General features: G+C 53.4%; 1 protein-coding gene and 1 long non-coding RNA gene across 3 annotated transcripts in view; one reads left to right on the forward strand and one right to left on the reverse strand.

Moving 5' to 3' along the window:
• The window catches only part of TGFBI (transforming growth factor beta induced), a 32,869-nt gene that overhangs the window by 7,232 nt on the left and 2,149 nt on the right, over nucleotides 1-23,488 (forward strand). Inside the window, exons 3-15 of one of the 2 annotated variants that reach the window (XR_006715201.1) lie at nucleotides 7,817-7,881; nucleotides 9,134-9,294; nucleotides 9,631-9,795; nucleotides 10,053-10,199; nucleotides 12,234-12,375; nucleotides 14,932-15,144; nucleotides 15,989-16,126; nucleotides 16,714-16,859; nucleotides 17,832-17,968; nucleotides 18,756-18,886; nucleotides 21,301-21,429; nucleotides 22,701-22,803; nucleotides 23,383-23,462. Coding sequence is in view for 1 of the 2 variants with exons in the window: in XM_045489737.1 (XP_045345693.1) it covers nucleotides 7,817-7,881; nucleotides 9,134-9,294; nucleotides 9,631-9,795; nucleotides 10,053-10,199; nucleotides 12,234-12,375; nucleotides 14,932-15,144; nucleotides 15,989-16,126; nucleotides 16,714-16,859; nucleotides 17,832-17,968; nucleotides 18,756-18,886; nucleotides 21,301-21,425; nucleotides 22,701-22,803; nucleotides 23,383-23,462 (1,753 nt within the window). In the remaining variant the exon portion in view is untranslated. Of the gene's footprint in view, nucleotides 1-7,816; nucleotides 7,882-9,133; nucleotides 9,295-9,630; nucleotides 9,796-10,052; nucleotides 10,200-12,233; nucleotides 12,376-14,931; nucleotides 15,145-15,988; nucleotides 16,127-16,713; nucleotides 16,860-17,831; nucleotides 17,969-18,755; nucleotides 18,887-21,300; nucleotides 21,430-22,700; nucleotides 22,804-23,382; nucleotides 23,463-23,488 lie in introns of those variants that run through there. The other variant, XM_045489737.1, reaches the window with a different exon arrangement.
• Nucleotides 7,216-11,423, reverse strand: LOC123604072. Its single transcript, XR_006715204.1, has 2 exons — nucleotides 10,361-11,423; nucleotides 7,216-8,888 (listed from the first exon to the last, which is right to left on the reverse strand). It is a non-coding gene; the product is annotated as an uncharacterized LOC123604072 (long non-coding RNA).

Consider the following 23,488-nt stretch of genomic DNA (forward strand, 5'->3'; position numbering starts at 1 on the left):
GAGTGGCGTTGGCTGTGGTATTTTGTTCAGCCTTGTGTAGAAACATTTGCCTGACCAGTTAACCGTAGCTGGGTAACGTTCCTCAGCAGTTCCTGATACCCCTGTCAACGATGAGTCATAACCTTGGCTTATTGGCTCTCAGTACCTACACCCTTCTCATCTATGTGACAGGACGGGGCATAGGCCGCATAGCTGTGTGTTGGCAAATGTTCTCAATGGCCCATTCTTCCCTCGGGGAAGGTGTGGCTTTAAGAGGGTGGTGATGTGGTAGCACAGCAACCTTACGCCAATGAGCACAGGGGAAGCCTGGGGTAGATAGGGAATGGGCGGCTAGGCTGTGGGGGGGAAAGTGAGGTGGAGCGTGGGGTCATGCGGCGCCCCATGCCCAGCCCCAGCCGTTGACCCGGTCCTGCAGAGGCAGGAGGGGTTGCGTGCGCATTCAACTCTTCCATGTGGCCTTTGCTTTGGGCGGCTTCAAAAACAGGAAATGAGGATAGGAAACCATGAGTTGATATAAAACTTCATGATCCGGTACAAGAGGGTCCCTTCCTGGAACATCACATGCAACATCGGAGGAGCTGACCTGGAAGAGGTCCAGAGGCCTCAGGCAGGGAAAGGGGAGGCAGTAGAAGGCGTCCCCATTCTCAGAGACTGAGAAGGAGCAGCCTTGTGGTTCACATGTGTACATGGACCGAGACCCGAGAGAGAGAGCTACCATCTGACCCCCAGGGATTCAGTGCCAGAGGTGGCCACAAAGGGAGGGGCAGAGGGCTGTGTTGGCTGGAGCTGACAAGGGGTCCCTCCAGCCAAAATGGATCCCTTGGTGCATTTGTTTGGGTGAAGACGAGAGTGGGAAATGGGGAACATAGTTGTGGTTGGAGCAGAGAGGACTGTCTCAGCATGGGGCCGACTTGGGCAGTGAGAATTTTTAGGGAAGAGGCTGGAGCAGAGGTGTGTGTTGGGGTGAAAGGAAGCCAAGTGTCTCGGGGAAGGAGGCAGCCCAGGTCACCAAGGGGCCCAAGTCTGGAGGAAGAGTTTAAATTTGAAAGCAGACAAGTGGCACTAAACCCAGGGCCTCGGGGTGAAGACTTTGCAGAGTCCAGTCACACAGAGACCCGGGACCCTGAAGCCACTTGTTGGATGCTTGGAGCCCCTGGATTCCAACTCCATGGAGGAAGGAAGGGGACTGGCCACACACTGTCCTGCAATCAAAGGACACGACATTGTCAGACGGAGGTTTTGCTGCATTTCCAAAAAGAGAAGAACCTGAGTCTTTGGTGCTGTTCGTCTAGCCTGCCATATGGATTTTATTACAGGAAGTGGTTACCAGTGGGCCCCTATTTAGCGACTTGAGTGAATTTTATTACTTGGAAATTCACATGAGCTTTTATTTCAGGTCCTAAAGAGCACCAGCACGATACAATAGCTAATCAAGCAAAGAGGGTTTGGGGGGAGACGGCATCCCATTCTGTGATTTCAGGCCCCGGTCTGATCAGTCACCGTAAAAACTTTATATGCAGCGGCTTGAGCAATGCTGCAGGAAACGGTGGTCAGGAAACCTCGCTGCCTCTCAACAGGCCTCCTTTGTGCGAGCCCCAGGAGAGGGAGGCCTGCTTAACGGCCAAGTCGGGTCAGAGTTGACATCACGGGGACATAGCAGTCATCGTTGGAGCGCAGGCATCGTAAACGTGGCACAGGCAGGGCTGGCAGGGGAGCCGGCAGTTAAGAGTGGTAGCTGTCCATTCTAAGAGTCTTGAAGTTATTTTGTGAGTAACACATCTCAGGAGCTCAGCAGCCGGTTCCGCGAAGCCAAGATGAGCTGGCGGGGCACACCCCTTTCTCTGGGAGCAGCGATGCTTTGCCCAGGGGCTGAAGTATGAATACTTCTTCAGCACTGTGTTAAGGCTGCAGCACCCAAGGCAGCGGGGGTATGGCCGAGCCTTTCCGTCAGCGGGCAGAGCCATTTCCAGTAGGTCTCACGTTGTCAGGGCACCCAGGGACATCTGCAGGGAAGCTGAACAAGAGCCCTCCTGTTCCTCCCCGTCCTGTATCCCGCAGCCTTGGTCCCATGAGGAAAAAAGAAGAGGATGGTCCAAGGACGCCAGGCTGTCCCTGGGCCCACAGCGGCACTTCCTTCCTTGTTTGATGTTCCTTGTGTAGCCACCTGGGATAAACCACTTCAAAATAACTGAGATCAGACGTAGAGCAAACACCGGGGGTTCACCGGACACGTTGGCCGTACAGGTTTTCCTGAAGGTTCTCTCCCACTCTGTAAATTCCAAGGAGGCAGGTTAGCTGCCAAGGAATTTTGCTTGGGTGAGAATTTACATGAATTCATGTACTATCTGGGGTAATGTCCTGTGGTAGGTGAATAACACCCCCGTAAAGACGTCCACATCCTAATCCCTGAACCTATAACAGTGTTACCTGACCAGGAAAAAGAGAGCCTTTGCCAACATGATTAAGTGAAGGATCTTGAGGGGGGAAGATTATCCCGGGTTATCTGGTGAGCTCAGTATAATCGTAAGGGTCCTTTTAAGAGGGAGGCAGGAGGGCAGAGTCAGAGAAGGAGATGGTGCAATTAAAACTGAGGTTCGGGTGATGGGACCACAAGCCAAGAAGTGCACGCAGCTTTTCCAGATTCTGGAAAAGACAGATTCCCCCCTAGAGTGTCTAAAAGGAATGCAGCCTTTGGTTTTAGCCTCTTAAGGCCGCTTTCTGGCTCTAACATCCAGAATTGTAAGACAATAAATGTGTGTTGTTTTGAGTCACTAAGTGTGGGATTATTTGTTACTGCAACAATGGGTAGCTGATGCAGGCCCTGTCTGTTAAGTGCTATAGATGTGTGATGGGGGATTCGTCTATCACGATGTGATTTGATCAGTGGCCACCTGGGTGGCTTAGTTGGTTGAGAGTCGGACTCTTGATTTCCGCTCAGGTTCTGATCTCAAGGTTTGTGAAATCGAGCCCCACGCCAGGCTCTGTGCTGACAGCTCGGAGCCTGGAGCTTGCTTTGGATTCTGTATCTTCTCTCTTTTTGCCCCTACCCCTGCTTGCAGTGTGCCTCTCTCTTTCTCAAAAATAAATAAACATTAAAAAAAAATTTAAAGGTGCTGTCTTCCTCATGAACCAAGCTGGATGCTGGTTGGTGATGGGGCCTTTGATGGTGGACAGTAGGTTAAACAAGCCCTTTTCATGGGGGAGCTCACAATTTTGATTTTGTACTGGGGGCTCAAGAAAGCTCAGATGAGTTTCCAAGCCAGGAGGACAGGAAAGGAACCACTCCACATGGGCAGTCTAGGGGCGGGGGGGGGGGGGGGGGGGGCGGCGGGGGAGGGACAACTGATGTCTAGACCATACCGGGCTGTGTTTGCTCTGTGATTCTGCTTGGAAATCATGACACGTTGAGTGGTTTACCTTCTGTCTCGGGCTGCATTCCTTGCTCCGCCTACTTCCAGAGTCTGCTCAGTCCCTAGATGTTCACAGCTGTGACAGCCGGCCAGAAGTGTGCAGTGCACTTGGAGAGAGTGATTGTTTTAACTTATTATATTAACTGCTCGGAAAATGACTTTGGGGAGAGAAGTACCAATGCTTCTGTCTATCTGATCATGAGTAACTCTGGAGGGGAATGGCAGAGAGCCTCCCAACTGTCTCTATTCTTAGACCTTGGACCGATGCTGCCTTTGCCTTCCTCCTTTAAATGCCCCTCTAAATCGGGCACCTTTCCTCACCTTCTTCCTCAAATTGTTCTTCTGACCAGGGAAGCTGGAAGGAGAATATTAGTGTCTCACGGTCCTAGAGGATATTCTTTTTCTGATCTTAGGTCTTTACTTACTGGACTGTGTTAGGTCAAGGAAGAGCCAGGAGCCTCTCTTGAGAACAGCTTTCGCTGATGAGATTTGATTCAGAGACCAGTAGATGGTCCTCCCTGCACAGGGAGGCCAAGAAACTAGGGAGACGCAGATGGAGGCCCCCACAGTGTCCGTCTTTCCTGTGTTCATCTTAGACGGCATCAGCTGCATGAGCCTGTGAGGGTCCCCAGCCACATCTTCCCACGTGTGTTCTCCCCGGGGCCAGAGCCCAAGGAGGACGCACGCTGGGCTGACGACAGACACTGCTCGTCCAGGGGCTCGGTGGGCTGTCTTCTCAGTCTGCAACTTCCAGCTGCCCTCTGCTTCTCTGGGGCCACACGGACCTATCCTGAGAAGAGCTGGTATTGTGGGGTAGGGTTGGGAGTAGAGAAGTTGCCAGCCGAGGCAGCGTCTCGGCCCAGGAGGCTGTCAGGCTGGGGGTGAGGGGCATGGCCCGTGCCTGCGCACCTAGGGAGTGCCAAGGATGCCAGACTGTGGCAGCGGGAGTTGGGGGAGACCAGCAGGGCGAGAGGATGAGGAGAGAGCTTCCTGGCAGAGCCACACTCAGTTAATCAGGAAAAAGCCTTTGGCTGGCAGACTGAGCTCTGCTGGGGGTGACCCACATCCAGCCGATGTGGGACGCGGCCGCAGAGAGCCCACGTGGCAAGGCACGGTGGGAAGGGTGCTGATGAGGGTAGGCTCTGGCCACATCAGAGAGAGCCCCTGGGTCCCCTTCATGTCAGATCGGTCTGCTTTCCCCCAATCTGTATGTTGCCAAAAGCAATGGAGAAGGGATTAGACTCCATAAAATCCCAGGGGAGTCCTAGGTCTGCTCCTATCCAGCTGTGATCTTTTTTTTGTTTTTAACATTTATTTATTTTTGAGAGAGAGAGAGAGCATACGTGCTAGTGGGGGAGGGGCAGAGAGAGATGGAAGGAGAGGATCCCAAGCAGGCTCCAGGCTCTCAGCACGGAGCCCAAGGTACGACTTGATCCACAAACCGTGAGATCATGACCTGAACTGGAAACTGAGAGTCAGAAGCGTAACCTACCGAGCCACCCAGGCGCCCCCTAGCCAGCTGTGATCTTAAGAAACCCTTTTGCCCCTGAACACCCTTGCAGCTCTCTGGTTCCATCCTAAGTATCCTTCTCCATGCTGACACTTTCCTGCTTAAGTAGCTCTTACCTCCCAGATGCTTAACCCCGCCTGTTTCTCCCCGATGCAACCCACTCCCCCCACACATGCCCGTGTATACGCGGCCACAGAAACTAGTGAGTGCACACTTGAGTTGCTTTTCTCTGTCCTCCGTGAAATCCTGGTGAGGCACCTGAGCTGTGGAGCTCTGTCTTGTTTTTTTGAGATGGAACTCAAAAGGTTCCATCTGGATACCCTGAGAGAATCCATTGGCCAGCACAGCTGGGGGCTCCCGGGTGTGGAGTGTGCAGCACCCATGTGCACAGGGGCCCCCCGGGATGAGGAGAGCTTTGAGGAGAAGACCCATCCTCCAGCTGTGCTACTCTGATTTCATGGAGTGCCACCCAAGCACTTTTGGAAAGAAGCTAAGCTTTGGCGGACCTGACCGTAATCCCACCTCTCCAGCCCCAGCCACAGAGCCCTGGCGTTTATCAGAGGAGCCCTGGGATCCCGCGTATGGGTGTCCCGTGGACCTATGGGCCCAAGGCTTGGAGCTCTTCCCAGACTTATCTGGGAGAAGCCAGCGGACACTCTCCTTAAAAAGACAACTTCTCTGCCCCCTACAATACTCCCAGGGACTAGGACCATGAGTGTGAGATTGGAATGAACCTTGGATATCACCTAGTTTAACCTCACCCCATTTCGTAGATGAGGCAACTGAGACCCCGAGAGAGAAGTGGACTTTTGAGGTCACAAGCCAGGTCTCCTAGCTCTAGTACTGTTTCCATGACACCACACTGCCTTTAGAATCAGTGGCATACCTTTGCACATCAGTCAAATCTTACTTTCGTTGCAGAAGATGACTTCAGTTTCCGAAAATTAAATTGTAGGTTGGTCGACATGAGTCCTGAGACTATTTAGCCCTTACAAGCAGAACTCTTATGGGTTTAGGAATAAGAGGTTAGAAGGGAGCAGGATGAGGGAAAGGCTGGAGAGGAGGAGGATGGGGTGGGCAGGAGGATGGAGGGAGCCGGGCAAAGAGGAATATGCGTGGCTCGTCACTCCTTAGCCATTTCCCAGAGGACTGACTCATTTCTGGCAAAGCGATTCCTGTAGCTCCCCGGCTGCCTGAGAATCCTAGTCGGTCTGTCTCTGAAACACCCCCTGGACGACAGATGAACCTGGCTTCGTCTTCTCATGACTCACCAGGGCTTCCCTGAGCTGACTCCAGTTGAATTAATAAGAGCAGAATGTCCTGGGCTCATGGAGAGCAGCCTCCACAACTCCCAAGCCCGCATTTCTCCCCCGTCTGCCCGCCTGTCTTTGAACGAGGTTATTGAACATCCTATGAGAGCCCCGTGGTGAGCACCTATGTGTCAAAACCCGAGTTCAAGTCTGAATTGTCTCCTGTCCCGAAGGGACAAGAAAGGAAGGGGCAGGGCATAGCTGCTCACATCTGGTTACAAGGCTGCCAGAGACGACTGTGTTCACTGCCAATGCAGGAGTGGTCTTCGAGAAAACTTGGGGATTTGATCAGAAGCAAGTCTTTCCTAGGTGTTAGCTTTTAGAACACTTACTTCCTTGTGATATTTCTTGGAATTTTCAGTCTTTTTGGTTCCCCAGAATATGCGGTTAGCTGAAGCTGTGTGTTTCAGACCTCCAGAAGACAGCAACTGTCCCATAATATACTGGCCAGAATTGGGAGAAGAGAAGTTTTTCTGCCAAATGATTTCAAAGTTTAAAACTGTATACTGCCAGGGGCGCCTGGATGGCTCAGTCGATTGAGCATCTGACTCTTGATTTTGGCTCAGGTCATGATCCCACGGTCATGACACCTGCTGAGCATGGACCCTGCTTGGAATTCTTTCTCTCTCTTTCTGTCTTTGACCCTCCCCTGCTTGCTCTCTCTCTATCTTTCTCTCTCTATCTCCAAACAACAACAACAACAACAACAATAACACACACACACACACACACACACACACCCCACAAATTGTATACTGCCAGTCTTGTTTTCATCCAGGTACCAAAGAACCTTGCAAACTGGTGACATCAATGATGTGGTCCTGGAGGGACCATAGGATGAATTGGTTGAGGGATGAGGGTGAGTGGGGGACACTTTGCTATGTAATCCTTTGTATATTTTCCATTTGAAACCATATAAATGTTTTTATTAACATTTTGTTTTTATTTTAAAGAAATGAGAAAAAAGAGCTTTGTTTTTACTTTAACTTTAAAAGTGTTAGAGTTTGATTGTAAAGACAGAAAAACTTGATGATCATCTATACACTGTCCTTCCGGGTCCTCGAATTGGAGAGCAAATGACTGTGAGAGACTGAATCCCATGACTGTTGGAAGATACACACGTACATTTTACAGATAAGGAAACGGAGTCAGGAGATGGGACTGGCAGGGGAGGTCCCAGTTGGTTAGTGGCAGACTCAGCCAGGACAGGTCCGGGGCTCCCCTTCCTCCTCCCTGCTGGCCCAAGAACGCTAACCATGGGGTTCGCCGTGAGTTATGCTGGAGATAAGTTCCTGGTGGGGGTCTTTTCTAATCCTGCTATTGAACAGGCCACCACAGTCCCTTCTGGATTGCTGGAGGGATGGCGACCATTAGGAACATTCTACAAAGCTGAGGAAGAGTGACAAGGTCTTTGCTCCAAAAGGCACAAATAGGACTGAGAATGAATGATTCCTCCAAGACGGTACAGTGTTGTACCATCGTTTCCCTTCCTCTGCCTGTGGATGCCCTTCCTGGAGTGAGGACTCCTGATGACAGCCAGGAGAAGGGGAGCCCCGCCTTCCCCTCATGCGTGTGTCTCATTGCAGAGTCATCAGCTATGAGTGCTGCCCTGGGTACGAGAAGGTGCCAGGAGAGAAGGGCTGTCCTGCAGGTGAGTAAGCCAGGCCTGGCCCGTTGGTACAGATGGAGGGAGATGGGGAGGGAGGAACACCCATGTGAGAGGCAGCAGTGTCCACGGCGGAGGGGGGGGTGGTGCGGGTCTGACACACAGGGCTGCACGGACATGCCCCCCACGTGCTCTCTGGTTCTGGGCTCCGTGCGAGGGCCAGAGCATGGAAGCTGGGAACACGGAGCTTCCCGCCCTGCTCCTTCCTATGCAAGCTGACCTCCTCACGGGGCTAGTGGAACAGACTCCAATTCCAGCCTGCCTGTGCTGGCCTCCCAGCCATGGGCTGCTGGCCTTGTTGTCTCTGCTTAGGAGTGATTTCTGATCAGCTCTGCCAGAGAGCCGGGCTGGAGCACGAAGCCACCCCTCCTCCCTCTGTCAGAACTTGGCTCATCACAGTCCAATGAGAAGAGCAGTAGACCAGGCAGGATCACCCGGAAATGGCATAGGGAACCACCATGGCCAAAGACTGTGTGGCCCCTGTGAATTTTATCAGCTATCAGGCATAGCCTCAGGGGCTGTGCAGAGTGGGAGTTTTAACTATGAAATACTTGCTGTTGATTCGTTGAGCATGTGAGACGGACTTAAAAGGAAGGGGCACTTTGGTTGGTACCAAGGTCTCGAGGTCATGGTTGGCGTGGCGGGAGGCTCAGGTGGAAGGCAAGTGGGAAATAGGCAGTGGAGAAAGGAGAATGGCCTCCGAGAGGAGCTCAGCCTCTGAGCCTTCCCTCGCGCCCTTTGAAATGGACGGTGAGCTCACTGTGGGAGGGGAAGGCCCCTTGTGGGACATAACATTTTATTGCTTGTAAGTATACAAGGAACCTGGAAGGTCTGTAACGCTCTTTCATTCTAGTAGAGGCCATTAGGAACCCGGTTGGGACAACTAGACGAATCAGAAGGCCTGGTGTGTAAATAAGGATATCTATTTCCGATGTCCATTCCTGCCGGTACTCACTAAATGTCTGGGAACAGAAGCTTCATCTTGAGTATGGCTAAAAGATGAAAAATTACCAATTAGTTGAGTCCGAGTAGGGAGGCGTTTGACCTACGGAGCCGCTGTAAGAAGCGTGTGACACACGTGACGAGCTTGAGGCACATTGAGACACAGTGGACGTGTCTGGGCTTTCCCGCACACTTGTCCCGCAGCTGTACCCACGCTCTCTGCAGCCCAGGGAGGGGGCCGTCTGCCTGGGGTGGGCCCCACAGCCTGTGCCTCCTCTGTCCTCTGCCCCCACAGCCCTACCTCTCTCAAACCTTTACGAGACCCTGGGAGTCGTCGGCTCGACCACCACCCAGCTGTACACAGACCGCACAGAGAAGCTGAGGCCCGAGATGGAAGGGCCAGGCAGCTTCACCATCTTCGCCCCCAGCAACGAGGCCTGGGCTTCCTTGCCAGCTGTGAGATGCCTGCCTTACTTCCCAGAGGGGGGTGCTTGTGGGCATGAAGGATGAGGCTCTTTAGTGCTTTCCCACTGTTTCAGGAAACGTCTTCCTTGAGCCCTCAGAGAAAGCCAGGGAACCCGAGTTAGAATACACCTCACCAGGTTGCCTCCAGTGCCCCATCTGTCCAACTGAGCTCAGCAGACTGACTTTGGTGCTCACAGAGGAGAAGTCCTTGGCAGAATGGAGGCGTGGGGCCATTGGGGTTTCAGAAACGCCTTTCCCAGGGTAACAAGAACCTCCCCCCTTGAACATGTGGTCTGCAGCTAAGTGCAACTCCGGCCTTCCTTCTAGGAAGTGCTGGACTCCCTGGTGAGCAACGTCAACATCGAGCTCCTCAATGCCCTTCGCTACCACATGGTGAACAGACGAGTCCTGACGGATGAGCTGAAACACGGCATGGCCCTCACCTCCATGTACCAGAATTCGGACATCCAGATCCACCACTATCCCAATGGGGTAGGGAGTCCCCAGCTACACTTCCCTGTGTCCACACCAAGCCTGCCCCTGGTCCGCATGTGGGGCTGGTTTCTGGGGTTTTGTCCTGCAGGTGAGATTGGCCGGAGGTAATCCCTGCCTCCTGCGCCTGCGTCTCCTCAGGCCCTCTGGGTCCACGGGTGTGGAACCCGCCTTCTGCACCGTGTTTTCCCTTCCTGGGGCTTCAGGCCTGTGCCTCCGATGTGTCAACCACTCCTCCTCATTTCTTCTCTGGGCAGATCGTGACCGTCAACTGTGCTCGGCTGCTGAAAGCCGACCACCACGCAACCAATGGTGTGGTGCACCTCATCGATAAGGTCATCTCCACCGTCACCAACAACATTCAGCAGATCATCGAGATCGAGGACACCTTCGAGACCCTTCGGGTGAGGGACTGCCCTGGGAGGGGAGCCGACCTGGGGACACACCACCTCCCCAAAGGGCCTTCTTGTGTGGGAGAAGCAGAGGATGTCTCCATGTTCATGAGCATTTAGGGGACATGGAACAAGCTCCTCTAAGTGCCCACGAACAGGAAGGGTCCACTTACCAGAAGCTCGGCTTGACCACAATGAAACATCATAATCCTCTGCTGGAAAAAAATGTCTCTGCCTGTCTTCTCCTTTGTCAAGCTTTCCTTTCGTGACTCCCCTGGAAAGTTCCGTGGTCTCCAGCTGCAGCGGGGCAGGTCGCTTGAGCCCGAGGCTGCCTGGGCACGCACTGTGGGTTCCAGAGGGGAGAGGGCCCTTCTTCCCAGGCAGTGGCTCCCATACGTGGGACTAGAATAATGTCAGGCTGCCTGATCTTCTGGAACACATGTTCCTACCATAGGGCCCTGCTGTAGCCATACCCGTGTCTCCTTTGAACCCAGACCGGCAGTGAAGCCACCAATGTGGACATGGGAGGCTGGGTTTGACTTCTGGCCTGGCTTCTGACCTGGCCACCGAGTACTGTTCCTTCTGCCCTTCCCAGCAGGCATTTGTCTTACAACTGGAGTGGCAAGCAGGCATTGCTCTTGGCAGTGGCTGCTGAGAGGAAGTGAACACAGGCTGCCCCGTCAGGGGTTTTGCCCTGATTCAAGGAGAACTTCCTGACCACAAAGGACACCAAGGGGGGTGGGGTAGTTCCTCCCCTGGAGATCTCCAACACAGAGAGACAAACACCCTGGGGCTGGGCTGCCTCTGAGGTGGCCTCAGGAAGTGGCTCTGCAGGGGACTCTGCTCTCCAAACTTTCCCCCTGCTTTCCTTCTGGGTCACTCCAAGAGCAGGGGTCTGCAAGGGAATGATGTCCCCACAAAGTTGGGGGCACATCTTTTGATTAACCGTAGTTGACCCCGCTGAGTAACCTCCTCTTATTGTTTAGGTTTGGCAAATATTCCTTCTTTCCTTCTTCCTCTTTGGATCCCCCTAACGCCCATCCTTCCTCCCACTAACCCATACTTAGTAACACCTACTACTTCCCAGGTATTGTTCCGTGTGCCAGCGGTATACAGGTGAACAAGATGGACCAATTTGTGTCCTCTGTGGCACTTATTTTTTCCTGGGGAGACAGACAAGATGCACACGAGGTAGCCATGGATTGTGCTGGGCATTATAAAGTCAGTGAGTAGGGAGCAGAGGAGGCCAGTTGATGCTGGATGGTCAGGGAAGGTCTCTCTGGAAGAGGTGACTTTTGAGCTGAGGACTAGAGGATGAGAACGGCCAGTTAAACAAAGCGCAGGGGCAAGAACACGGTCAGCAGAGGGGAACAGGTCGAGCAAGGAGGAGGCCAGCAGGGCCAGAATGAAGACAAGCACACCGACAGAGCGTGAGGCGGGAGCAGCCGGGCCACCAGGGGCCGATCCTGCGGGGCCGCAGACCGGGCACAGGAGTGTGTCCTCATCCCGAGAGCACAGGGAGGCGCTTGATGCTTTTGCAAGATATTCTGGCTGCTCTGTAGACGCGGGCGATGGGACCCTCCCACTCCTGGAGCTCACCCAGGTAGTATAGCTAGTAGTTCTTTATACAACGTGAGGACAGCAAGCCCTATGAGTATGGCGACAGACCCCTTCTCAGTTGCGGAGTGGGGGTGGGCATGGGGCGATCGGGGGTTGGCTGCCTAGAGAAATGGCATTTCAGTCAAGTCCCAAAGAAGGAATAGGGGTCAGAGAAGCAAAGAAAGAAGGAAGGGCAGAGGGAATGGTGGGGCCAAAGCGTGGGGGTGGTAAGGACAAAGCCACGTGAAGTCACTGAGAGCTGGCCGGAGGGGTAGGAGCTCAACAAAGCTCAGAGAGGTAAGCTTTGGTTCGGCTCTCCATCTCGTCTTGGGCTTCTACACAAGCCTGAGGCCCTTTGAGGCCAGACTGGCGACACCGTGTGTGCCTCTTGCCTGCGGAGCATCCCAGAACCTTTAGGGAAACCTCCATCCTCTCCCCTTCCCACAGGCTGCCGTGGCCGCCTCTGGGCTCAACACACTGCTTGAAGGTGATGGCCAGTTCACGCTGTTGGCCCCGACCAATGAGGCCTTCGAGAAGATCCCTGCTGAAACCTTGAACCGGATCCTGGGTGACCCAGAGGCCCTGAGAGGTGAGCACCCCTCAGTTCCTGCTGCCCCCTCACCAGAGCAGCAAGACTGAGCCTAAGGCCTGCTCTTGTCCAAGACAGACATGTGGCCTGACGTCCTGTCACAGGACAGACATGCCACCTGACATCCTGTCTCATTGCTCCCAGCTGGCTCCATCTCTGCCGAAGCCAGAGCAGAGCCATGGTTGGAGGGGCGAATACAGAATCCGGCCACCTTTGTCTAATGACACAGTTGGGCTGAGGAGCAAGGCAGAGCTGGAGGTCCAAAGCAGGCCCTGGCCAGACTCAGAAAGAGCTAAAGGCCTGAACGATCAAAACCAGAGCAGGGCATCCAAGCGGGCAGCAGCTTGGAGGTGTGGGGTGGAGATGGCAGGTCCTGGCATCCTGGAAATGAACCCATCGTGCTGACCCTTGAATTCTTCCTATGTCTGGCCAGGGGCCTCATGGATAATTGAAAATTACAATTAAATTCAGTTATGGTCAACTTCATAGCAGAGTCCCTCAGTGCTTCCTCAGTGGGTTGCTTAGCTAGGGGTGCATTGATTATTGGAAGGACCATGCACGTGAGAGAAGGGAGGGGAGGGGAGGCCCGGCCCTCCCTGCCCCCTGCCACTGCCCCCTTCAGCTCCACGAGTGCTGAGCCGCTCCTGCTGACCGCGAATCTCCTGCAGAGAGGAGTTGGTCCCAGGTCCCCTGTGGACCCCAACCCCACTTAGTCATCCCAGCTATAATCCAGGGGTGACATCATTTCTTTTGAATCTATTTAAACGCACCTTTGAAATCTACAATCTACAATACCTACTTCATTTCAGACACCCTGTAAACGTAAAATGTTCTCCTTGCAGCCACGCAGGGACGGGCGAGGGCACATTTCTGAGAGCACAGATGGGGATCTGTTGTGTCCAGATGTTGTGGCGCCTCTGTGCCTGGTGTGTGGCAGGAACTGGGGCCACACAAGGGAACGTGGTACAGACTCGCCTTCAAGGAAGTTTAAGCCTAGCTGGGCTTAAAGACAGGCCGTGGGTTCTGAAGACAGGCCGTGGTGACAGAGATGCCCCCACCCTCATGGGCACCTGCAGCCCGAGGCATCCCAAAGCTTCCTGGAGGAGCTGAGACTTGGGTCCATCTCAGCACACTGAACTTGCCATTCAGAGCTATGCTTCCCGAAACACCTGTTTTGTGCAGAGCACATTTGCATCTTTGTAGATATCAGAATTCCTGATGAGAAGAAAAAGGCACTAATTTTTCCCTTTTGCACATCTGCCTATTCCTGCTCAGTAACCCATTTGCTCTAAGCAAGAGCCCTCTGCACAGGGCTCTGGCTGGCGGGCTTGAAGGCGGAGGGACAGGAGTGCAGCCGGACAGGCTCTGTTGTTTCTAGTGGGTTGGCAGACAAGCTAGAGGCCCGGGCTGGTGTGCCTTGTTGGAAGACTGGCTTCCAGCCCTGGCCCTGCTCTCCCTCCCAGTGGCCCTAGTGGGTCACCCCACCCTGCCTTCAGTTTCCTTCCCTGAGAAGCTAAATCCCAAGGCCTCTTTCCCATAGCGACCCAGCTGTCCTTTTTCTCCCGCCGGCCGAAGGGCGTCAGCACTGGCTTTCAAGGCCCCCAACGCCCCTGCAGCAGCCCTGTGACTCTGCAGGTCCTCAGGGCTTCCTCCTGTCCGTGACTGTGCGGTTTTGGTTCTCACGCTCAGCACAGATTGAGACGCGCCTCTGTGGCGAGAACATAAGACAAAGGGCCCTGAGTGGCCATCTGGGAACTTGTTTTGCGTGGCTGGGGTCATGCGCCCCCCCCACTGCCCCTTGCAGCTTCCTCAGGGCCCCCAACTTCTGCCCTGTCCCTGAAGGGCTCTTGGACAAATAAATAAAGGATTCTATTTATGATTTATGGGTGGGGTGAATGCAGTGGCAAAGACCGTGTCTTTTTGGTCACTATCCCCAGCCCCTAAGCAAGGTCCTGGCAACTAGGAGACCCTCGGGTAAAATGAACAAAAACAGGTAAAGTGAGCAAATACTCCCAGAACTCTCATTTGCTATAGTTTCCATCTTTGCCTCCCACATTTTACATTTTCTAAAGGTCTGTCGATAAAAAGTCCCAGGGTGAACTCACTTTGAGGTTCAGGTACTAGTAAGAGAATTCCCCTTAGATTCAGGTACAAATGAGCCAGTCATTAACACGTGTTGGGCATTCACTGTTGCCCAGCACTGTGCTGGGTACTTCACGTTCAGAGCTCACACCGCCCCCAGGAGAGGAATGCCGAACTCATCTCCCTTGAGGAGGAAACTGAGGCTCACAGAGGTTCAGTGACTTGTCTGGGGCTCCAACTGCTGGTGAGTGGCTGAGCTGGGATTCAGACTCAGGCAGTCTGCCCGCGGAGCTGGGCTCGACTCGGGGCAGCAGCAGGAGGAGGGGAGGACCCGGGCTTGTGTGGTGCCCCAGCCTCATCTGAAGGGCAGCGTCAGAGAGAATAGAATCGTTACAGCCATGGAGGCTGCGTGCTGGCCTCTGATATCAGCCTGGAGCCAGCACCGACTCGACCTGTGTCCTGTTCGGCCCCCAGATCTGCTGAACAACCACATCCTGAAGTCAGCCATGTGTGCTGAAGCCATCGTTGCAGGGATGTCCGTGGAGACCCTGGAGGGCACTACGCTGGAGGTGGGCTGCAGCGGTGACATGCTCACCATCAATGGGAAGGCCATCATCTCCAACAAAGACATCCTGGCCACCAATGGTGTGATCCACTACATTGATGAGCTGCTCATCCCAGACTCAGGTGAGCCAGGCCTCCTAGGCTGTGGCCCTTCCAGGCCTCCTGTCCCCTCTGGCATCAGGGTGGAGACACTTGGGGGATGAAGGGATCTGGGGGGCCATTTCCTTGCCTGCACGCAGCTCACAGCCTCTCAGGAGAAAGGGCCTGGGCCCCTGTTGGGTTGCAGCTGGGACTGAAGCATCTTGAGCTGCCAGCCTAGGAGTCCAGGCGTTTCCTTGGAGGCAGTGGAGGAAGCTCAAGGGAGGTTGGAGGGAGCTGGGGAGGGAGCCACTCGATCACAGAAGAAGCCTTTCAGAAGATCTGCCTGCACAGAGGGCCATTTGCTGACCTCAGAGCATGTGCCTTCTCAATAATGCCCAAGCATCCCAGAGTCGCTGACCCTGGGAGAAATGACTGAATGGACTTTGGCTTGGGTTTCATTCAGCATGCTAGCTAGCCCCATTCTGGACTTCGAGGGAGGTCGGTTGCTCAGGAGTGAAGCAATTTCACAGGAAAAAAACCAAACCAGAAGAAGACTTTGTACGGGTGTGGTTGCTGGCATTATCTACTACTCAGAAGCCATGACACGGATGGCGCTGCCCTGCTGCAGGCATTAGCCGGTGCCCTGGCCAAGGGTGGGGACAGAGGCCAGCCCCTGCTCGCCTGCACCTCCCCTCACTCCCCTGCCCAGTGAGACCTGGGCGACCAGTGCCCTGATGACACGAGCCCGCTGCGCCCCAGCAGTGCCGAGAGGGCTGTTGACTCGCGGGATGACATTCCTGCTGGTGTGTGTCACGCTCTGGGGTGGACAGATGATAAATGAAAACAGCACTTCTAACTTTTGAACCTACGTTCTCCTTCCTTGCAGCCAAGACGCTGTTTGAGTTGGCTGCAGAGTCGGACGTTTCCACAGCTGTTGACCTTTTCAGACAAGCTGGCCTCGGCACTCATCTCTCCGGAAACGAGCGGGTGACCCTCCTGGCCCCCCTGAATTCCGTGTTCAAAGGTAACATGGCGACAGCAGCCCCAGGAGTTTGTCTCTGGGGTAGCTGCCCCCCACCACCACCACTGTCACCTCTTGCAGCCTCCTCCCTGATTGCCAGCACCCTGCAGAATGTTAGCACTCCCACCCAGCTCAACAGAAACCTCGGAGGCTCTGGCACATCATTTGGCAGAGCAGAGAATGCATTTTGGGGATCTGGTCCCCAGAATTCAAAAGTTCACATCTGGCCGGAGAGCAGAGCACTCTCGTGCCTTTTTATGTGCAGAATCAATCGCCCATGTGATCATCAGAAGGTCAGAGTGAGGATACAGCTGAGCTGTGGTCATGGGGAAGGCGGAGGAGGGGGCCAAATGGTGTCCATGCCTTCTCCTCCCTCCACGGGCAAACCTCCAAACACCCTCGATTATCTAGAGCTTTTTGTTTGGTTAATTTGCAGAAGATGGCAGATGTTAAGGAATTTGGCAGCCTTACTGCATTTCTCAATCTCCCGTTTCCAAACTTAAGGAGGGTTGGCCTTCTCACTACATTTGTCTCTCATTCTCTTCCTTTCTGGAGCATGCCTCTGGACCTACGCACACCTTCCCTTACAGATGGAACCCCTAATATTGATGCGCGCACAAAGAATTTGCTTCTCAATCACTTGATTAAAGAGCAGCTGGCCTCCAAGTATCTGTACCATGGACAGACGCTCAACACTCTAGGTGGCAAAAAACTGAGAGTTTTTGTTTATCGCAATGTAAGTTCTGGTTCCCCAATTGTCCTCTTTCTTTGTCTCAGGTCTAAGAAATGGAAGCTGTATTAGTGGTAAAAGAACATATATGTCTATGTCTATGTATGTGTGTATATACGTGTATATTGTATATGTATGTGTGTACATATATACATACCTATTATATATATATGTATATATATATATATATATATATATATATACACACACATAAAATCTCAATAAACAGAAGCTTGCCTGAGTATGTGTGTGTATATATATATATATATATACTGATTTCTAATAAGGAAGGAAGGAATTTCTGGAAAGTATCTTATTTGAAAGGATCAAAATGGGAAACTGTAGAAGGATTAGAATCTCCTTTGCTGGCAGCCTGGAATAAACCACACAGCGGTCTCAGCTGTCTGGGTAGGCAGCCGTCAGCCTCAAGCTCAGAGTGATGAACAGGAGAGGAGGAATGGAGGTTTTAAATCCTTGGCTTATGTGAACAGAAGCCCCCTTAACTGAATGAACACAGCCCTTCCTGGTCTAAAAGGCTCTTCTCTCTCTTCTCCAGTCTCTTTTCTGTCTTCAAACCCAACAAAATATCAAACAGGAAGCACACCACAATGCAGTCCTTCCTTGGAACCATCCAGTACCATTGACTAAAGATGGTTGTCGTCTGTTACATAGATGAGTCAATAGACTCGATCTATTGATTTGACCACTGTTGATGGACACCACGTGTGATGGGATATTCTCATTAGGGGACCTCTCTGTATCTTTATTGGGGCCCGACAGCCATTTTTCCTCAACACAGTTTTTATTTTTTCTCTTCTGGAGAAAACACAACATTTTATCCTAGTCTTAATGACCCACACCAGTGTATATCCATTGATCTTTGCGGATGAAGCCATCGGCAGGCACATGCCCTGACCAAATTATGAGGCCCCCATGTGGGAGGATAACGTGCCCTTTCTCTGCTCCTCTTTGGCACAGAGCCTGTGCATCGAGAACAGCTGCATTGCCGCCCATGACAAGAGGGGCAGGTATGGGACACTCTTCACCATGGACCGAATGCTAACCCCCCCAATGGGGACCGTCATGGATGTCCTAAAGGGGGACAATCGCTTCAGGTAACCATCTTCTCCCAAGTGGTCATGCTGGGGCAGGACGTTGGGTCTCAGCTATCTGTCAAGCTCCCCACTTCCTCGGGGATTCAGTTAACACTGACGGTGCACTGGTCACCTTCCAGGCTGGGGATCTGGGAAGGGTGAAGGTCAGACTGGAAGCTTATGTTGATAAAAAGGGTTATTTCTGGGAATGTGATCCTCACATCCTTGGGAACAGGGAGGGGACGACATTTTTATATTGAAGTCCGAGGAAGACATCATATTCTCTTTTTAAAGTCCCAAGTAAGTGGAGAGCACCTGGTTTTGAGTGTGGGATGAATCTCGCTCTGAACGATATCCACTCCATGGTGCCTGGAGACTCCCAGCTGCTCCTTCTCAGGCTCCCTGTGTTGCTTTGCTTTCTTGCTCCTCTCTCTCCTTTTCTGACTTGCTCACTTACCACAGGGTGCTCTGACACCGGAGTCTGGGAGACCAGCCAGGCACTCCCCTGAATCGTATCCCCAGAGCCCGGTGGCTCGGCCAGTCTGTGGGTTGGCCATGCTGCCGGCCTCTCCCTTCCTCCTTCCCTCTCTGGCCTCTGGCTTCCGGCCATTTGACTGAGCTTAGCATTTATGGAGAGAAGATGCAGACTGGAATCTTCCCTCTTTGTGTATGAGCCGGGAGTGAAAACCAGCCAGGGGTGTGAATTCCAGTGCTGGGCCCCACCTACCCACAGTGGGGAGGCATTTGGGAAAGTGACCGCCCCTCTCCCCACCATAGGCAGGTGACATTTTCTCTGCTGTCTCCACAGCATGCTGGTGGCCGCCATCCAGTCTGCAGGGCTGACAGAGATGCTCAACAGGGAAGGCGTCTACACGGTCTTTGCTCCTACAAATGAAGCCTTCCAGGCCATGCCACCGGGAGAGCTCAACAAACTCCTGGGTAAAGACCAACTGAAGTACATTTTCCATGGTTTCTAAAGTGACCATATCGGTCAGGGGACCCGCAGGAAACAGGTGGCACGTTACAGAGGGTTTCACTGGAAGGAACTTAATGAGGAGACTGTTTGTAAAACTATGGGCAGGAGGAAGGGACCAGCAAAGGGTGATGACACCCAGGCCTGGGGTTGGGGAGGAGGGTGGAGGAGAGGACAGGGAGAACCAGAGCTTCAGAGGAGGGACACAGGACAGCAGCCAGAGCCACACGCAGCTGCTGGCAGAACCAGGGCAAGGGGGCCAGGACTACCTTAGCCTCGTTCTCTTCCCGCATGCCCGTTGCCGTGGGCCCCCTATCAGCTGTGAGTTGGGGGGACACGGGGCAAGGGAGCCTGGACAATGTGCTTCACAGCCATCAGCCTCCCTGGGAACCATACAAGGCAGAGAAGAGAGGAAAGGCATTGAGTGGGTAACAGCCAGCCTGGTCACTGAGACATGTCTGCCGATGAGGACAGCGATAATGAAGCCATGTACCCTCACGAAACGTCCCTCAGGATAAAAGCTTTACCAACAAGCTATTCCTGGCCCTGAGAAATTTAGTTGAGGATGTTTCAGAGGTGATCCTCGCAGTTCAGAGCTTGGGCTCTGGGATTAACTCAAAGCTGCTTCCCATCCTGGCTCGGACATTCACCAGCTGAGTGACCTCTAGCAAGTTGCTTAACCTCTCTGAGCTTCACTTTTCCCATTAGAAAAATGAGAGCACCTTGCTGTGTGTTGTGCAGAATAAATGTGCTGCTGGGCGCTGGGCACGCGTCCTCTCTCGGTGATGGCTACGATGAGGAGGGGGTGGGGTGGGGGTGCAGTGTTGAGCTTGCCCTTGACACACACACCTCACAAAAAGGTGAGCCTGAGGAGGGGGTGGGGGGAAGAGAGAGAGGAGGAGGAGGAGGAAGGACCTTGGCCAGACCTTGGGGCCCACATCATAGACACCTTCCTTCCTGCTCTGGAGCAGGAGAATAGGAAATTCAGGTTGCAGGCAGCCCGGAGCTGAACTTGTGTTCTGTTTAAGATTCTTTATTGCCTGGTAAACGCCTGTCTCTTTGATGCTGACGTATGTTCCCGAGAAGAGGGGAGAAGTTCCTTCTGAATATAAACTTGTTCCATCCTCTCTGTGTCCAGCAGGACTGCAATATTCCCCAGTGGCCTCGGGCCTGCTCGGCCTCCCTAGCGTGTTCGGTCGTGCAGGAGCAGGGACTGGGTGGGATGTTGGTGTGCCCAAGGCTGCCCACACACACCTTCCACCAGGTCCGCAGGCAGGAATAGCCCCCAGCCCTCCTGGGAGACAGAGACAGAAGGCCGTCCAGGTGTAAGAGGTCAATCCAGGTGTTAAGTATCTCGGAAGAAAGAAGCCTCTCGCACCCCCGGGGGCCGGCTGGGTGCAGCAGCTCCCGGCAGTATTTTCGTGGAATGGGAATCCGTGGCAGCCAGGCTGTGGGTGTTTGGAAATTACTTGGTACCTGGTGTCTCCATCCCACAGGCACTGATGTGGATTTGTCAGTACCCAAGTGAACTCTCCAAGATGCTTTAAAACTTCCCCCGTTCTCAGTTTTGAGATGCTGGAAATAGCCATCCACAGGCCCTGGGGAAATCTAGCCACTGGGCTGGGACTGTGAGTGTCGGGGCGGCCGTGATGGAGAGGAGAGGGCAGCTGGCGGCTTCAGGCATTGCCTCCCACATTTAATTTGGAAAATGCCTGTGCACCTTTATGAGCAATCGGATGCTCTCCCCAGTTGGTGGAGGAGCTGATGTGGGCTGGAAGGAATGTTGAGACGTGACAGGAGGGGCGCCGTGGAGGGAATGCCCCCCTCAGCCCTGACCTCATCGGCTCCACAGCCCCCCCCCCCCAGACTGCAGCTGTTGACTCTTTTAAGCCCTCCCTTCAGGAAACAGCGGCCGCAGAATATGCATTTGAGGGCAGAACGTGTAAATATTTCACTACTGTGTTATAACCATCGGGAGCCATGCTGATGATGAAATGTCCCAGATGCCGGGGCTGGAAAGGTTCCTAGCTTTCCAAGCAAATATTTAGCTCATGGAAAAATGAGTCATACTCATAGAGGAGTATGGATTAACTCCTTCTCGGCATCACAGAGAGCTCTCGCTTAGCCCATCAGCCCCCTGACTGCCGAGGCAGATGCAGGGCCACAGACATGGGCCTTTTTCCCCTGAGCCTTAGGCAGGTGGAGGGGAGGGGTCCGAGGGGTGAGCACACGGCAGGTGCTCAAGGAGTGCTCGTTACCTGTTCAGGGAGTTCTCCATCTCAGGCATCACCGCTCGCATCCCCTCTGGGCCCTCCTTGACCATGCCAGTGACCAGCCTTGGAATGAACTCTGCTCTCCCTTCTTTCCCATGAACCTGCAGGGAATGCTAAAGAGCTTGCCAACATCCTGAAATACCACATTGGCGATGAGATCCTGGTCAGCGGAGGCATCGGATCCCTGGTGCGGCTGAAGTCTCTCCAGGGGGACAAGCTGGAAGTCAGCTCAGTGAGTGTGTTTCAGAACCAAACAGCCGGCCGGGCACCGTCACTGGGGTTCCAGGGCTTCTCTTGCCCCTGGGCCAGCCTTAGACACACACACAGTCTTGAAGATGCACCTTGAATCTCTGAGTGCATTCTGTCCAAAGAAAGAAAAGAGAAAAGGGTTTTCAGGGAAATGAGGCGAGACTGTGGCGACACACAAATAAGAACTCGCGGATTTGCTCAGGAATCAAGCATCCGACTGGCCTCTGGGAGAGAACATTAGATCTTCCTCCCCTTAAAGAGACGATAGGCAATTACTTACGCGTCTTGAGGGATCAGTCCCCCCGGCCCCTTCCCGCCCCATCCCTTCCAGTCTGGGGCTCACTGAGCTGTACCACGTGCCAGACCATCCCAAGAGCCCTTTCCTTCAGATGCTTGGTCTGCAAGCTTTCCCTTGCTCTGCACTTTGGTAACACACATTCCGCTCTGAAGCTGCCTCAGGGGGTTCTTACCTTGAAGAGAGAGAACAGATAGCTGGCCCCGCTCCGTGAAGCTGCCCGTGGCCTCCCTGGCTGCACCTGGCAAGGTCACTGGGCTTCCCCGTGGAAGGACCGCTCTTCCAGTATGTGGCTGGCTCGGCCTCTGCTGCCTGCTCCTCTCTCCCGACCTCCCGCCATCCCTTTGCATATCACTTTCCCCATGAGGAAGCATGGCGAGGGGTAGGAATGTGATGACTAGTTGACTTCTGCAGGTCACCTGAGAATCTCCCAGCTCCTCGTTTGGGGTGTTGGGATGCCGTCACAGGCTTCTGTTCTTCCTTCCCCCTTGGGATGACACCTGGGGTTCAGGAAGGACAGAGAGAGACACCCGGGTGTGCTTCCTATGGGAGAGGTAAGGCACTGAGGACGAGTGGAAGGAAGGAGACCTGCGCCAGAACTGGAGGCCCAGCTTCTGTTCCCTAGCCATCCCACCCGCTTAGCTTAAAGGAGGCACCTGACCTCTCTTGAATCTCTGTTTCTCTTCTGCTAAGTGAGACAATGACATCTGTATCTTTACCACATGTCACTGTGAGGACCAAGTGACTAGCACGGAAGGGTGTTTTGTAAATTACACCGGGCTGAGGCACACAAGGGATCAGAAGAGTCCGCCAGACTGAAGGTGTGGCTGGCAGGGACCGTTCCATTCACCAGGTGTCCCTCACACTTAGCACAGGCTCTGGCATCCAGAACTGCTCAGTGAGCACTTGCTGAGAGTAAGATACCTACGGTCTATGTTCAACAGTGGTCTCTTTTTCTCCCAGAAAAACAATGTAGTGAATGTCAATAAGGAGCCTGTTGCTGAAGCTGACATCATGGCCACAAATGGCGTGGTCTATGCCATCTCTAGTGTCCTGCAGCCTCCAGGTAAGACCCTAAAGTATCCCATGGCCCCGCAGTCTGCGGCCGACTCTTCTCCACACAGCAGCTGGTACTCGACAGGAAAACTGTTCGAAGCAAAGATTAGTGTGCAACGTGCCCACAGAGGGTCCGTGGCCAGCATCGCTGTGACTGATCCAAAAGTGAATTAGGAACTGTTGGTTTCAAACGTGCTACCCCAGAAACTCAAGCCAGATTTCTTTTTGTTGAATTGCCTGGCTGTCTTCGCCCCACTCAGACACAGACACAGACGCAGATTTCTCATGCGTGGATGCTGGGAACGTGGTTCCAAGCACGCTTCTTACATCTCGCCTCATGGGAGCTCTCTTTACCTCCAGCAAAGTTGAACTTGAGTCCAGCCTCTGTCTGCACTGTGCATTCACCTTTCTTGGAGCTCTCTCCCCATGGGCCAGATTCCATCCACCGTCAGTTATGAAAAATTTTAAAGGAAAAATTCATTGGCGAATGTGAGGCAGGAAACCCAACAGTGCCCCTCAGTCACGGTCGCTATGAATGCCGTGCTAATAGTTTTGCTCTCACCAAAGTTGCCTTTTCTTTCATCGCCAGCCATCAGACCTCAGGAACGAGGGGATGAACTTGCAGACTCTGCGCTTGAAATCTTCAAACAGGCGTCTGCATATTCCAGGGTAAGACGTGGCTAGGTTTGCCTGTG

The sequence above is a fragment of the Leopardus geoffroyi genome, chromosome A1, assembly GCF_018350155.1.
Source record: "Leopardus geoffroyi isolate Oge1 chromosome A1, O.geoffroyi_Oge1_pat1.0, whole genome shotgun sequence".
Lineage (NCBI taxonomy): Eukaryota > Metazoa > Chordata > Mammalia > Carnivora > Felidae > Leopardus > Leopardus geoffroyi.